This window comes from Eufriesea mexicana, unplaced genomic scaffold, assembly GCF_001483705.2.
Source record: "Eufriesea mexicana isolate 0111107269 unplaced genomic scaffold, ASM148370v2 scaffold294, whole genome shotgun sequence".
Classification (NCBI taxonomy): domain Eukaryota; kingdom Metazoa; phylum Arthropoda; class Insecta; order Hymenoptera; family Apidae; genus Eufriesea; species Eufriesea mexicana.
Genome location: NW_016908489.1, coordinates 2629598 through 2644964, shown reverse-complemented (window position 1 = coordinate 2644964; position 15367 = coordinate 2629598). Strand labels below are relative to the sequence as shown.

The 15367-nt window shown below is 32.2% G+C and overlaps 6 protein-coding genes across 7 annotated transcripts in view; 3 read left to right on the top strand and 3 right to left on the bottom strand.

Annotated features, from left to right (window-relative positions):
• Positions 1-3678: 3678 nt before the first annotated feature.
• On the top strand, positions 3679-5055 carry Clp (cleavage and polyadenylation specificity factor subunit 4). The gene is made up of 4 exons (XM_017911930.1): positions 3679-3799; positions 4044-4247; positions 4407-4596; positions 4692-5055. Exons 1-4 carry the CDS (start codon positions 3697-3699, stop codon positions 5053-5055), a joined length of 861 nt encoding a protein of 286 aa, XP_017767419.1. The 5' UTR covers positions 3679-3696.
• Positions 5056-5719: 664 nt separating this feature from the next.
• Abp1 (Actin binding protein 1) lies at positions 5720-8078 on the bottom strand. The gene is made up of 5 exons (XM_017911893.1): positions 7827-8078; positions 7278-7446; positions 6979-7211; positions 6701-6878; positions 5720-6624 (listed from the first exon to the last, which is right to left on the bottom strand). Exons 1-5 carry the CDS (start codon positions 7907-7909, stop codon positions 5869-5871), a joined length of 1419 nt encoding a protein of 472 aa, XP_017767382.1. The 5' UTR covers positions 7910-8078; the 3' UTR covers positions 5720-5868.
• A 492-nt stretch (positions 8079-8570) lies between these two features.
• On the top strand, positions 8571-9134 carry LOC108556033 (U6 snRNA-associated Sm-like protein LSm2). The gene is made up of 4 exons (XM_017911946.1): positions 8571-8624; positions 8704-8771; positions 8840-8930; positions 9009-9134. Exons 1-4 carry the CDS (start codon positions 8622-8624, stop codon positions 9132-9134), a joined length of 288 nt encoding a protein of 95 aa, XP_017767435.1. The 5' UTR covers positions 8571-8621.
• A 324-nt stretch (positions 9135-9458) lies between these two features.
• LOC108556026 (carbonyl reductase [NADPH] 1) lies at positions 9459-10611 on the bottom strand. Its single transcript, XM_017911938.1, has 4 exons — positions 10527-10611; positions 10162-10422; positions 9854-10092; positions 9459-9771 (listed from the first exon to the last, which is right to left on the bottom strand). Exons 1-4 carry the CDS (start codon positions 10542-10544, stop codon positions 9459-9461), a joined length of 831 nt encoding a protein of 276 aa, XP_017767427.1. The 5' UTR covers positions 10545-10611.
• Positions 10612-10876: 265 nt separating this feature from the next.
• Positions 10877-13570, bottom strand: Pop1 (POP1 ribonuclease P/MRP subunit). Its single transcript, XM_017911851.1, has 3 exons — positions 13447-13570; positions 12000-13331; positions 10877-11925 (listed from the first exon to the last, which is right to left on the bottom strand). The coding sequence occupies exons 1-3, from the start codon at positions 13568-13570 to the stop codon at positions 10877-10879; spliced, it is 2505 nt and encodes an 834-aa protein (XP_017767340.1).
• A 554-nt stretch (positions 13571-14124) lies between these two features.
• The window catches only part of Pka-R2 (cAMP-dependent protein kinase type II regulatory subunit), a 7170-nt gene continuing 5927 nt past the window's right edge, over positions 14125-15367 (top strand). The window contains exons 1-2 of one of the 2 annotated variants that reach the window (XM_017912000.1): positions 14125-14874; positions 15327-15357. In XM_017912000.1, the coding sequence (XP_017767489.1) occupies positions 14658-14874; positions 15327-15357 (248 nt within the window). In that variant the 5' untranslated portion in view covers positions 14125-14657. Of the gene's footprint in view, positions 14875-14908; positions 15105-15326; positions 15358-15367 lie in introns of those variants that run through there. The other variant, XM_017912002.1, reaches the window with a different exon arrangement.

The following is a 15367-nucleotide window of genomic DNA, read 5'->3' as shown; positions in this document are numbered from 1 at the left end:
AAAAAATAATTAGTACCTGAAAGAAGGAATTATTATTAAATTATTCAAGAGAGTGGACAATGGCCACTGAATAGCCATTGTTCTAGCCAACGATGATATACAAATAAACCAACAACGAAGCATTCGCATAGTGTACAAAACACTTGAATGCAGAAACAATGAAATCTAGAGTAAAAGAAATAGAATCTGAAAGAAGAAAGATAATTAAAACCTGAAACAGAGAGAAAGAATATTAATCCGGACCTCCCAAAGTCGAAGCGACAACTGGCTCGAGCCTGCACGCGGGCCCCTTATATAGCGGCGGCCGGCCAAAGACCGGCGAAAATTTCCGAACTTTACCGATTCCTTTTAAAGTTACTTTTCCGCTGTAATAACTAATAATTTATTAACTTTTTGACTTTTATCGTTAATATACGTTGCAAATTATTTGTTATCAACGATTTTAATTTGTTATTAACAATAAATTTATTAATTTATTAACTTTTTGTAAGTTATGAATACATTTTAATACAAATACGTTGTTTGTCTAAGTAGTAGCTAATAATTTATTAACTTTTTTGACTTTTATCGTTAATATACGTTGCAAAATATTTCTTATTAACAATAAATGTAGTAATTTATTAACTTTTTGCTAATTATAGATACATTTTCACGCAAATACGTTATATATACTAGTAATAGCCTATAATTTAGTAATTTTTCCACTTGGATTATAAATTTACGTTGTGACCAATTTGTTATTAGGAATAAGCGTAATAATTTTTACACTTTTGCAAATTATAGATAAATTTAAACATTAGTATGATATTGTTCAAGTAATAACCAATGAATTAATTCTTCTCTTGTATTATAAATTTACGCTATGAACAATTTATTATTAATAAGAAATTGGATTATTTATACATTTTTATGAACTATAACTGTATTTGAATGATGTCATGGCTAAGAATTCCGTCCACTTGCCTCTCGCAGCCTCAAAAATCATCAAATGTTTAACTGAAATATCAAAAATTTACAAAATATAGGAAATATCTTAAACTTTTTGCGTAGCTCTTAGCTTTATATCGTTTGCCAAAGATTTCTCTTTGGAAAACGATACCAATTACCAGGTCTCACCACTTGGAGGTGGCTACGCATCGAGACCCGACATGCGCCCTAGTGGTGCATCCTACTGGCGCTATCCGTATCAAAGGTACCCTAATCTAACTTGGAGCGAATTAAAGTGACTCTACTGACACTTTATTTTATTTCGTGTCTTACAAAGGGAAATTCGATTCGGTATACTAAAACTCTACTGTCGCAACGCTAAGATATTTTCAAATTCCCATAAAAATAGGGAATGAAATATCAAACACATGAGCAAATAGAAAATCGCGACGCGCCCGAACGAGTTCGCGATTATTCGAAAGACCGACTAGCCTACGAGACGTACTCTCGTGTACAAGACAACTCCATACCTCGGCACCCTCCCGACCGAACCTAGCCCACCCAGCCACCACAGACCCTGCCATGACTTACTCGAGAACGAGAGCGATCGACGAACCAACGAAACATCCAAAATCAAGCCGAGGGTCCCTAGCGAGGCCCTGTAGCCGGTCACGCAGGCCCCTGCCACATGGGGGAGAACTTAATCATCCCATGGGGTCTGACCGTAGGCCCATATGCAGTGTCACGGCTACAGGACCCATACCCCGGTCGTGCACGCGCAGGTGCCCAGGACGACTAGGGCCGACAGACCCTCGAATTGACCCAGATGAGTGCCAGCCCGCCGACCACCCTAGAACCGACGCGTGACAAGGGTGGCAGTGGCGAGGGTGGGTGTCGGAACGAATCGTTTGGATGACTTACGAAGCATGGAGTTATCGAGTACACAAGAGTACGTCGCGCAGACTAGTCGGTACTTAAGAACGATCACGATTATCGCGAGAACAATTATGTTCTATTTGGTAAACGAGAGGGACAAAAGGAGTATAGAGAATTTATATATTTCGCTCCAAGTTAGGTGGCTTACCTTGGTACGGATAGCGCGCACATGATACTTAGTCTAGGCATCTATCTTATGGTTACTTATAACTACTTAGATCTAAACGCATCCCGCGTCGTCCAACGTTATCTTCCAAACCAAATCCTGAGAAACTTGAAAACCTAAAAAGAAAGTAGATAAAACTGAAAAGAAAATATATAAACCTGAAATGAAACGGATTAGTAAGAGGAAAGTACAATAAATGAAAGCGAAAAAAATATGAACCACGAAAAACGATCAAATGGAGTGAACAACCCATCGATGAGACATAAACGACCCAACGATGAGACATAAGTAACCCAACGATGAGATAAAAGAATCAACGATAAAAGATTCGAATATCATACGAGATATTCGAAATTCCGAATAAAAATAAATAGGAACAAAAAGAAAATCTAAAAAGAAAAGAAGAATTAAATTCTGAGAATAAAAAAAAATTAGAAGCTGAAAATAAAAAAAGTTAGGCCTGAAAATAAAAATTGTTAGTAAATTGTTTAAGGAGATGGGGTGAGGTGGGACAGCCAACCCCACCTCACTTCGAACCCATCCCCACTCCCGCACACGAAAAAATTTAGATGTTACACTCCCAATGCCAAACTGGCAAATGGTTTAAGCATTGCAACGGCGTCCCTTATATAGCCGCCGAGCGGCCGAGTTCCCCCACCCGATTAGAAATTTTCAATTTTATTAATTATTATTTTTTCGCTATAATAGCCATTAAATTATTAATTTTTTCACTTTTATTGTAAATATACGTTGCAAGCAATTTGTTAATAACAATATTAATTTGTTATTAACAATCAGTGTAACAATTTATAAACTTTTTGCAAATTGTAGTTACATTTTAACACAAGTGCATTATAAATGCAAGTAATAGCTAATAATGTATTAATTTTTTCACTTTTATTATAATTTTAGGTTGTAAACAATTTAACAATTTATATATGTTTTATGGAATAAAACTGCATTCGCATCTTCATAGTATAAATTTCTATGATACGTATATATATGTTAAAATATTTTTATTTCCTCTATATTTTTAGCTACAATGAGATATTACGTGAAAAGTGGAAGTTATTCGGCTTTAACAGCAACTTTGATCAACCGCTACACAATGCGAGACGAAAAACTTTCATGAGTCCAGAAAGAAACACGTAAGTGTGCGAAAATGCAGTAAGTGCGAAGATATATTGCCTTGTTTTAAAACATTCGACAGTCTTCGAGCTTCGTTATCCTTTAAGCCTTAAAATTTTCCTTAAATTCCTTCCATCAATGCCGAGAGAACTATTTCTACTAAAGGTAACCACAACTGACCGAAACTTGTTTGAAACAGATGGCGTTGCGTTTCCAGTCCAATCCTATGGGTAATAGTAGAGGGAAATCGTTCAAGAGCGCCGATGTGAAATGATACTTTCAATGTTATCAACGCACGTGCATAATGATTCCGTGTGCAAGAAATTGGACTTCTTGCAATTTTCTCTAATCAATAAACAGTGCAAATTACTAAAATTGTTCATTAGTGAATTAGTAAAAATATTCTAAACGATGCTTATCAGTATTAAGAAGTAAATATCCGACAGTAAAAGCTCTAATATAATTGTAAAAAAAAAGTTAATGGTATTGTGTACACGGAAGCAAATAGATCTGTGATTGTTGCAAAATTTAAAACAATAATGGAGTGTTTAGTGGCGAATGTAGATAATATGCGATTTGATATTGAAGTTGCTCTCGACGAGCAGTATGGAGCACTTCCTTTACCTTTTACTGGAATGGACAGTATGTGATATATTTTTATATACTTCACTTAACTAGGTTATCTTATAAAGATATAAAAGTAATTGATCAATTAAATTATAAAATAGCGCACGGTACTATTCTCTAATTTTTAAATAAAATATTTTTTATATTAAGGATCTTGATTGAAATATTAATCTTTTATTTTAAATTTATTCTATTTATTTGCCATTAATTGAACTTATCTTTGTTGATCACTTGTTTATCACAAGTTTATCACTTGTAGAATCTACTGCTGCAGTATGTCAATTTTATCCAAGAGGTACATGCGTTAAAGGAGCCTCTTGTCCATTTAGACATGTTAGGGGAGATCGTACAATTGTATGTAAACATTGGTTAAGAGGGCTTTGTAAAAAAGGTGATCAGTGTGAATTTTTACACGAGTATGATATGACAAAAATGCCAGAATGTTATTTTTATTCCCGATTTAGTAAGTATGTGTAACATATAATATTTCATTATTAATGCTTCTAAGACTGCATTTATAATGAATTTATATATATTTCTTCATGTTTTTAATATCTTTTTCTTTATCATATTACTAAGATTTCCCAGTATAGGTGTGTTAAAATCCATTATGAATTATTAGATGCTTGTCATAACAAGGAATGCCCATTCCTACACATTGACCCAGAAACTAAAGTCAGAGATTGTCCTTGGTATGATCGTGGATTTTGTCGACATGGACCATTGTGTAGACATCGACATGTTCGTCGTGTTTTATGTATGGCATATCTAGCTGGATTTTGTCCTGAAGGTCCAAATTGTAAATTTATGCAGTAAGTTATTATAGATTTAACATTATAAATACATCTGATTTTGGTTTAAATATATTATTATAATTCATTTCTATATTATTATAACTTATTTCTAGTCCAAGATTTGAGTTACCAGCAGTACAAGATATGCAACCTAAAGAAGGGAAGAAAGTAATGATCACCTGTCATTTTTGTGGAGAAGGTGGTCACAAAGCAATTTATTGTAATAAAATGCCACCTGATGTACGTGAAGCTCAAGTTAGACAAGAAATAGAAGGTAATTCCCATGCTACACATCACATGAATATGCATAATGGGCCTCCACCAAGAGGACCACAAAAGCCACTTGAAGAAGTGACTTGTTACAAATGTGGAACTAAAGGTCATTATGCTAATAAATGTCCAAAGGGTCATTTAGCATTCCTGAGTCATGCTGGAGGTAGTGGAAGTGGTACTCAAAATCAAAATTACCGCAGATGATTTCCCTTATTTTATTTCTGTAAAGTTGATATTGTGATTCTCCTTTAATTTAGTAATTCATCTGTAAAAATTTCTATATCATATAGTAAAATAAGTTTAATACTACTTATTTCATATTAATTCAAAATAAACAATTTCAGCATCTCTGAATAAAATAAAGCAACTGTTTATAAGAATCTTGTATTTTATATATAAATTTAGAATTAAAGAATATTTTGGGTTAAAATACTATCAAGTATGTACTATAACAAATTTAATTTATTGTTTAAAGAATTAAACATATTCCTAAATAGTTGTTATTACATTTTGTAAATGTATTTAAAGGGTATTTGCTAAATTATTAAATACGCTATTCCTATGAGCGCATCGATTTTCGACATAGAATGTTATAAAAAGATATATTTGTTTATCGCTAATTTATTTAGTTTGTGACGCTGAACATGGGAAGACGTACTTCGCCATTTGTATATGAAGTGGCATTGTAAGACTATTAATTTTTAAAATCTTGTTCGCTAAAATATTAACAATGTTTATCTTTTATGTGATTATTATCAGAAGTATTAAATTCCTTCATTATTGGATGTGCATTTAATACTTGAAACATAAGTTATCCTTTCACTTTAAGTATGTATTATTTTTTTTATATTCTTCGAAATACGTCGCATCTAAACACTGTAGGTTATTATTAAAAGAAAAGTGCAAAGTCATCAGAACCATGAAAATACTGAATGTCACTTTTTATATGCAAAAAAGCAATATGGTTTCCTTTTAATCGGGAAAAAAGATCGTCTATCTGTACAAGAATGTTTCTTATCATGTGTTGTAATTAATAACTTCAACATAATTAGCAGGAAAAAGTCCATAAGTACCGTCGGGACCAAGACCTTGCCACCATCCTTCATCAATAGTATCTATATGCGTAATAATATCTCCAGGATCAAAAGTTATTTCTGTATCATCAACTGCTTGATAATCATACAAGGCTCTTGCTTTCATTCCTTCATTATTTGGATCAAAATATAAGTACTGACCATCCATTTGACTGTACAACTCATTTTCCGTAACTACTTCTTTTGTTACTGACAGTTGCTCAGATTCTTCCACTGATTCTGACACTGTTGACTCTTGAACTTCATTTGTACTTGAAGATGTATTTGAAGCGGCGGTTACTACATCGAAGTTATGTGTTTTACTCGCTTCTATTTTCACTTCTTCTTGCACGTTAGTATGAGTTATTTCCTTTTGCTGGTTTTCCTCAAGTGCCTTTTTAGCTGCTTCTACGTGACTATTTTTCGGTAAGTATTGTTGCTGTACTGGAGAAGACTTCATTTGACCAGCTGCCGAATTCTGTTCAAAAACAGCTCTTGCATTTATTGTTCTTTGAGCTATTAATTGTTGTGTCTCTTTGCTTCTTTGTCGTCGCAATTCTTCACTTCGTGATTTATGATCATCCTCGACATCATTACTATAATGTTGACTTGCGGCTAATTGGTTACGTAAATTGTTCGCCTCCTCGGCACGTTGTTCCGCCAATTTCTGTCGTGCTATTGAATTTTCCTTGGCAGTGACCTATAAATGTACAAAAATTTTTTAAATAAAATATCCGTTTTTAAATATTAAATATAACAATGTAAAATGTATTTACTTGTTGTTCTCTAAGTAATGTTTCCTTCTCTTCCCTTGTTCTAATTTCTTCCTCGAGCCGTTGTCGTTCTTTTTCGCATTTAATGCGTTCTTGTTCTAATCTTTTCTTCTCTTCCATTTCTTCCCTTTGCCAGAATTGATCACGTTCTGTAGCATTTATTTCTTGTTCAGGAATTACTCTACAATATATAATTCCTTTGAGTTGAAGATCCTTAAATCTTTATAATTAATATGATAGATATGTAATAATACAGTATAATTTGATACATAAACATATACCTGCGATATGTGGTACCCACTGGACCTGTATTACCTTCATTTTCACCACGTGGTTCATTAAATTTGTATGCTGAAGCTGTTGCTCTAGCAAGTTTCTCCATAACAGAATCCACTTCAACATCATCTTCGGAACGTGCAGTAATTGTTATATGTGCACCTTTTAATAATTTTTCCACATCTCTAATATGATTTGCACAAGTGCCTTTTCTAACAATTGGTGCTCCTTCTCCTTGCTAAAGTATGTCATTTTATTGTATTTATGCAATTAAAATAATAAGCTATTAAATGTAAATTCTTACCCAATTTATTAAAAGACATTTTGGCAGACTTGTTTTAGTATCTATCACACGACAGAAGGCATACATGATATGACTACTATTTAAACGGTCAATCATTTCTTCTAGACCTCCATCTCCAGTACCAACTACTTTTAAGTTGTTAGTTTGTCCCTCATATCCAAACAAGGCCCTATAAATAAAGATGCCTTGATAAAAATATGCTTTATACGAAAATAATTTTTTAATTAATGATAAAAATATATGTTAATAATTGCTAGAATTTAATAAACATTTTTATTTTTCGAGATGAATATTCTTTTTTTCTATTTTCTGTTCATACAATATTACGGATTATTTGCTATATCATTGCAGATGCTAATTATATATCTTGCACTATCTACATCGATCAATAAAGATAAAAGGAACAGTTACTAGATACATGAAATAAATTTATTTTATATAATTTTGAGAATTTAATTGAACATTCGTAAATCTTTAAGATATAGGATTCATATCAACGCATAGCCGGGATGATAAAATATAACATAAAAGAAAGAGATGCAAGCCTACCAGTTAGTAGACGATTTATCGTCGACTACGCTGTGCCAGGCAGCCACCAAAGCGTCTTTATTTTTTGTTAAATTAATTGACATTTTTCTCGCTCAGTTCATAAAAAATCAACCATAACAACAAATCCGATCAAGTTGCTACTGGCGAATTAATGTCACAGATGCATCTTCACGTTTTGCCTTTTTGATTAAATGTCAACGCCCTTCTGTTACCAACCGCAAAACGATGATCTTATCTGTATAGGTAATATATTTAAACCGATCACAAAAAGCTAAATGAACTTATATTTAAATCGCATGAATAAGCACAAGATTTGACGTATGTTAAAACATATTTTAACAAAACTTTATTGATGAAATTCTTCAAGACTGTTCTACAAAGAACGATTGATTGCGTATACGTACTGAAAGAGACCTCCAATCAGCAAAAGTAACACGAGCAAATAAGGGATAAGATACAGTTGAAATATTTTATATAGTATAAAATAATAAAATGTTATCTTGATTCTTATCTTTAATTTAAAATATTATCATAGAATATATAAAGTCATTGTTAACTTAAATAAAAATTTGTGGATTAATGATATTCATCAAATAAATATTAAAGTCAGTTTTGTACGAAATAAACTTAAATTTATAACGTGTATAGTGACACTTCCAAACAAATTGTCATAACAGCGATTTTGTGCCGGTAATTAAAACGGATATAATCTTTAATTTAAACAATCTATTGTCATTATGTTTAACAAATAATTTGACAAAAGATAGAGGACTGAATATTTTTAGTTTTTATAAAATGGTAAGTTCATCGTTTTTTGTTGGCGGGTTAACCTTTATCTTCTTTCATGAAAAATAACTTCATTTTGATATTTTTATAGTTGTTTTATTCGTTCTTCAAGTCCTTAATTGGGAAGGACGTAGTTGTGGAATTAAAAAATGACTTAAGGTGAGTTGACTAGGAAAAATTCTATTTTATGTTTCATAAAATCACCTAATAAATATTTTTGTATTTAGCATTTGTGGCACTCTGCATTCAGTAGATCAATACCTAAATATAAAGTTAACTGATATAAGTGTAACTGATCCAGATAAATATCCTCACATGGTTTGTAATATTTAAAATTTTTACAAGCTTGATAAAAAAGTTAATTATAACAAATAATAAAAATATGATGTCTTTCAGTTATCTGTAAAAAATTGCTTTATTCGAGGATCAGTAGTACGTTATGTACAATTGCCAGGAGATGAAGTGGATACTCAGCTATTACAGGATGCTGCACGCAAGGAAGCTGCAGTACAAGCAAGATAATTCACATTGTTATTAGATGTAAAAATATTGATTTATTTTTTACTATTGAAATTAAATAATTGTGTACAATGAACATACAAATTATAAACTTATGTATCTATAAGTATGTAAAGTGGGTTTACATATAATATTAAAAGATTAGTTTGTAATTATAAGAGTTTTTTCAAATTATTCTTCATTGTGTATACTTCATACAAAAAGAAAAAGAGCATTAATCATAAAAGTAATGAAATTTACAAAAAATTGTGAAATATTTAATATGGATCAATAAGTAAAAAACAAGAATTTTTTAAAATATTTTCATGATCATTTGTTATTGCACATTTATTCATCTTTTGTCCACTCCACTAATGTCTTGTCATACCAAATATATTTACCCTTTATATCTGTATTCTCTGGTAGTAATGCACAGAAAACAGGAGCTTCAGCACCTTGATCTGGTGTCAAATTACCTTTGTAACTACTCATATCAGTAGCTACATAGCCAGGGTGTACAGAATTTACTACCAGATCTTCTCTAGAATCTGAATTAAACATCTTTTGATGAACTCTAGCTAAAGCAGATACTCCTACTTTACTTGCAACATAAGCAGAATTTGACCATCCATTCTCTAAATGTTTGTTTGCTTTTGCAGCACTGAAAATATAATTAAAATTTGAAATTTATTTTTTAAAATATAATTGACTGCAATCTAACACATTTTTGTAATTTAACATACTTGACAAATTCATGCATGATTTTGTCCAGTTCTTCTTCTGTAAGATTTGGATCTGTAAATCTTTCTCTTAATTCTTTACTAGGAATAAGCGATAAACGACCACAGGAACTTGATAAATGTACTACACGTGCATGTGGTTTCAGTAGTGGATAAAGTTTGCTGCATACTTTTCTTAAACTAAAGTAATTTATTTTTAGAGTCTCTTCAGCTTGTACAGAAAATGGTTCTGATGCGGCCATCTATATATTTAATAAAACATATAAAATCCTTCAAAAAAGAAAGTTATTAATAAATGAAGTTATGACTACCTTAAATGCAATAGCAGCATTATTAACTAATATATCAATTCCTTCGTAATTTTTTTCTATATAATCACGAAAAGTTGAAATGCTATTTTCATCACTAACATCAAGTTGATGAAATTTTGGTTTCAAATTTTTCTCTTCAAGCTGTTTAATAGCATTCAATCCACGTGTAACATCACGAGCTGTTAAATATACCACCCCATCAAATTGTTTACAAAGTTGTTTTACAATAGCAAATCCAATCCCTTTATTTCCACCAGTTACCTAAACGGTCGATTTATTAAACTATATATAATATGACTGTACAAATAATTAAAGTAATAAAATAATGTAGAATTTTCATACTTTATAATTTATAACATACTTACAATAGCTAAACGTGTCATATTTAATATTTTAAAACGAGTATTTTAGACAATGAGAAGTAATAACTTAAGGTTATACAATATTACACTAAATACTCCCATTAACTGGTTACCCTATATGCTATAGTAGGAATAACTCAAATGATATAGTTACACACGGTCTTATAAAAATTTTTAAACTTTATCATGATTAGATTTGTTTATTTTTTATGACAAATAATTTAGTAATATGGATACATTTGTATTATAAAAACAGAAATTAAAATATTTAACAATTTAACAATTATGAATTGAAATGTTAAATAATGCTTTATTATGAAAATAATAAAATTTTTTTAATTACTAAATTACTACTAAGTTACTACTTCTAATGTAGCAATTCTATATTGTCTTGTCTGAATATTTCTAACAAGAACAAAGGTGTGTTTTTTATTAATCAATTCTAATAATGAATTCAATGTTACGTATCCGAAACCTATACCCTTTCCTTTTGTAAACGAAAAATCACCCAGTGTTACATAACCCATAATTTCTCTATCACAAGAATTCCGTATATTAGCACAATGTGGAAGACACAATTGTGACATTTTTTGCGATTGCTTGTATACGGCTTCACGACTTCGTTTTAGTAAATTTTTGGATTTGTTATCATAATTAAAGATTTCAAGTTCTTTGTTTAACACCTTGCTTAATTTATTACTTAGTGCTTTTTTGTGGCGTATTCTTTGTCTTTTTAATCGTTTTAAAAAAGCTAAATGGTTCTTACGCGATATTTTTCGAATAATTTCGTTCGGGTCAACATTTAATTTCTCTACAGGACCGGACCAGTTTTTATTATTTTTAAATTTTTCTATATCTTCATCACTTGGTATACATATTATTGCAAATCTTTTAGGGCAGCCCTTTTTTATAATGGACACTTTAATGCGAATTAAACAATTTCTGTTCTCAAATGCATTTTGCACAGTAAGACTTGGTACACGATTGCTTGGTGTATTATATTTTCTTTTATTAACTTCTTGAACTAAGCTTTCTCGCAACAATTTTGATAGTTTACGATTTCGTAATACAAAAAACTCTTCTGTAGCTGCCCATTCTTTCATTAAGATTTCCCATTCACAAAAAAAGGGACTACGAATTCCGAGTTTAATGAAATTCACGCGCCTATTTGGTGGATAACGAAAATATTTTTCTCTTAATTCTAATTTAGTGTTTAATGCTTCTCTTGCATAAGCAGGTGTATCTGGGTCATTGATATCAGGTGATTGCATATTTTCATATTCAAATGCTATGGATTTTGATTCTCTGAGTACACCAACTCTTACGCAACGAAATATACAAGCAAGCCAAAATGGCAATGCCCAGTTGGATGGAAGAATAATATCTATTCCAGAACTTAGACCTATAATAATATATTTAATAATTTGTTAATCTCGTTAATACTATCATTGATAAAATAGAAATGTCAATAATTACCTGTATTACCAATTCCAGGTTTCTGAATTAATAATATAGGTACCTTTGCTATGATTTTTTCATTAAAATATTTATCATTGTTTAATCCAGGTACTAAGCATTGACTTCTTAGTTTATTAATTGCACTTGTTGTTACACATATTTTACTGACTTTCTGTCTTATCTTTTGTTCCCAAATTGGGCTAAAATTTGCATTTACAGGAGGTACTGACATTATCTCAGTTGTTTCAGTTCCTTCTTGAGGCTTGGTTCTTTTATCAGGTAAATAAAATCTTGGATCCAATACCGTGAAGCCAAGAACAATATTTGGTGGCAACTGACTAGGTGACTGTAATGTTTTTAATACTTGCCATAATTGTTTCTGTTTTTTCAAAGATTCAAGATTTTCTTGATTATCATAATATTCAATATGCCATGACATATCAGAATTCCGATCTTCCTCACAATCCATTTGATTATCATCTAATTGCATTGTATCTAATTTCAATCGAAATATTTCATCAAAATTTGGTAAATGAAGAACATTTGTTAAAACATTTATTGTTAATGGTCCATAAAAACGAAACCGATTGAAAGTATTCCTATGAATATTCATCTTACAACGTTTTTCATTAATATAAAAAAAAGATTCTGAATCTTGATTATTCGTAGAAATAGAATGATCATCGCTCAATTTAAATTCAAAACTAGAAATTATTTCCGTGATAAAATCATCGAGAAACGATGGATGCACCCAAATCCATATGGTTTTTACAATAGATTGATTTGGCCTCCATAAAAAATTTACGTAACCAATTGGGTACTTAGGATAACCATTTTTTTTAAAAAACATGATAGTCCCTTCTCGGGTACCTGATGTAAAAATTTTCGCGGCAAATGTTAATTCAAATGGATTGCAGTGACTTTTCAAAGATTCTTTCAAAATATCTTCAGGGCCATTTATTTCGACACATCTATAATATGAAATATCTTGCATTAAGCAGTGTTTTGCTACTGCACGATAATTGGCTTTGAAACATTTATCGTTCGCATAACTTGCGATTCTGTAACCCCATTTGTCTATCATATGAAAACGTTTCGCATGCCAAATATGCGTTTCTAACCAAATTTTACTTTTTTGCCTTCGTTTATATTCTGCGAGTAAATTTCGTGGTCGCCTTCGATATTTACGTGATGGTCTTTTAATTTTTGGCGGAAAACCGGATTTGGTCATTTGATTTAAATGTGCCTCCTGTAATCTACGCGGTAAACGCTTGACATTATGGGACATAACGCGCCTGCGCATGTATACAGGCAGTTTTTGAAATACAAGTTTTGTTTGTTGAGGATTATCTGCAAATACATTAATTAGTACTAATTTAAATGTTAATTTACAATTTGATCGATGTAATTTAATACACTGATAAAAAAATGTTTAATTTATTAAATATACTTATTCTTCACATACCTATAGAATACGTCATTGCAGCAATTTCGCTAGCTCTCGCAGAAACAAGTTTCATAATATGAACTTCATTTGGTAATTGTTGCGATCCACCCAAAAATTCATCGAATTGTTCTTTTTCCGCCATTTTTTATGCACAAATAGGTCTTTTCTTATTTAAGTTTAAATCTTCATTTACAGCAAGGAAAATCGGTATTCTTATATTTATTATTTACAAAGAATAGATATTACATAAAGTATTATATATAAAGTATTATAAACATCTTAAAGACACGTATATATAGTGAGCATAGAAGTAATTCTTAAATATATAAGTTATAATATATTATACATAGTTTGACATCACTTTCGTTCTTGATAAAACGCACGTGTCAACGTTCACTTAAAGCATAGTTAAAAATACTTCCACTTGAACACAGAAACGCTGCTGAAGTTCGAATTAGCCAAAAGTACTTTACGTATGTGCCTGTAGGGGGCACCTTTCGAGTCAATAAGAATTGGACTTAAGGAAAACGAAATCGTAATAATTATTTGTCAAAGCTTGTACTCAACACGCGTTAACCGTGTTACATTTGAAATGTTCAGTAACCAATAAGGAGAAGGTTTCGTGGAACGATACATCAAACATCAAGAGTTTCATTGGCCCAGCGAATTCTATATGTACGGGGAGAATATCTAAAAGTAGTGGAAATCGAATACGTGTACTATGTGGGAGTTTGCCGTTGGTCTACGATCTATACAATTACTCCCGTCCAATGATGCTCAATTTGCCTACTATTTGCCAGTTAAATGTTCAGTGCGATCCTTCTGCTAATGTCAAGACCCGCGCCGTGAAATAGTCGCCATCTTTGCGACTGAGTCGCATCCCTCAATTTGGCCCGTTGTATGTTCCGCGCAGCTTTATGTAGTGTCAGAGAAAAAAATCATTGAAAGTTGGTGTCGAAGGAGCAAAAGGGTTCAGGGAGACCAAATAGCGTTCGAGCTGTGTCGAGAGTGTAGCCCAGCGCAAAAGTGGGCGGAACGCATGGGTCTTACGTTCATTTGGCCTCGCTACAGTACGTGATAAGGAAATTTCGGTATTTGACAAGTGACATCGAATTCGTGTTAATTGTTCGCGAGGTGACAGTACATTAACTCGTATAATTCATCCGACCGTATACCGGCATATGCCATTATAGTGTGTGTTTGTTCGAACATCGTTTGGTGTAAGAAAAATGAGTTGTCAACGTAACGCTGGCAAGATTACAGTGCCAGACGAGTTGCGGGACGTTTTGTTGGAGTTTACGATCAGTTATCTGTTGGAGCAACCAGTGGATATTATCGACTATGCCGTCGGTTTTTTCACGCAACTTCGGGAAAGCCGTCAAACTCAGTTGATTCAAGCCCCTGCGCAGACCGGCTCTTCTACGCCGGACGAGTCTGTCGATGAAGGTAAGCCAGCAAATTTTCATTCGGGATGCGACTTCCCATCGCGTCAAGTATTCCTCCCGAAGCCGTGCGGTATACCTGTTCACAGAGACTCTGAATGCGCGTTAGTGGGTTATTATTTCGATATCAAAACCCGATCTTTGCGTTTGTATTTAAAATCAAACCGGTGTGTCAGTGATTCTTCGCGACTTTGTGGAAAAAAAATTTGCATATGTGCACAGCAATGGAAACCGGTACGATTTTTCCCGCTTAATTCGCCCTTTTCTTTTCTATGCCTTTTTCATCCAACTTGTAACTCGTAATTGATTTTATTTTTCATATTTAATTTATTTTCACTTGCAAACTAATAAACGGTGAACGAATACTTCGAAAAAAAAAAAAGATCCATGTATTAAAAAGAATAACACCGTGTTATTTTAAAATCCTACATTCAAATCTGTTTCCACTTCTTACAGAACCGCCAATCGGAAGGTTCGCATCGAGGAGGAAGAGCGAG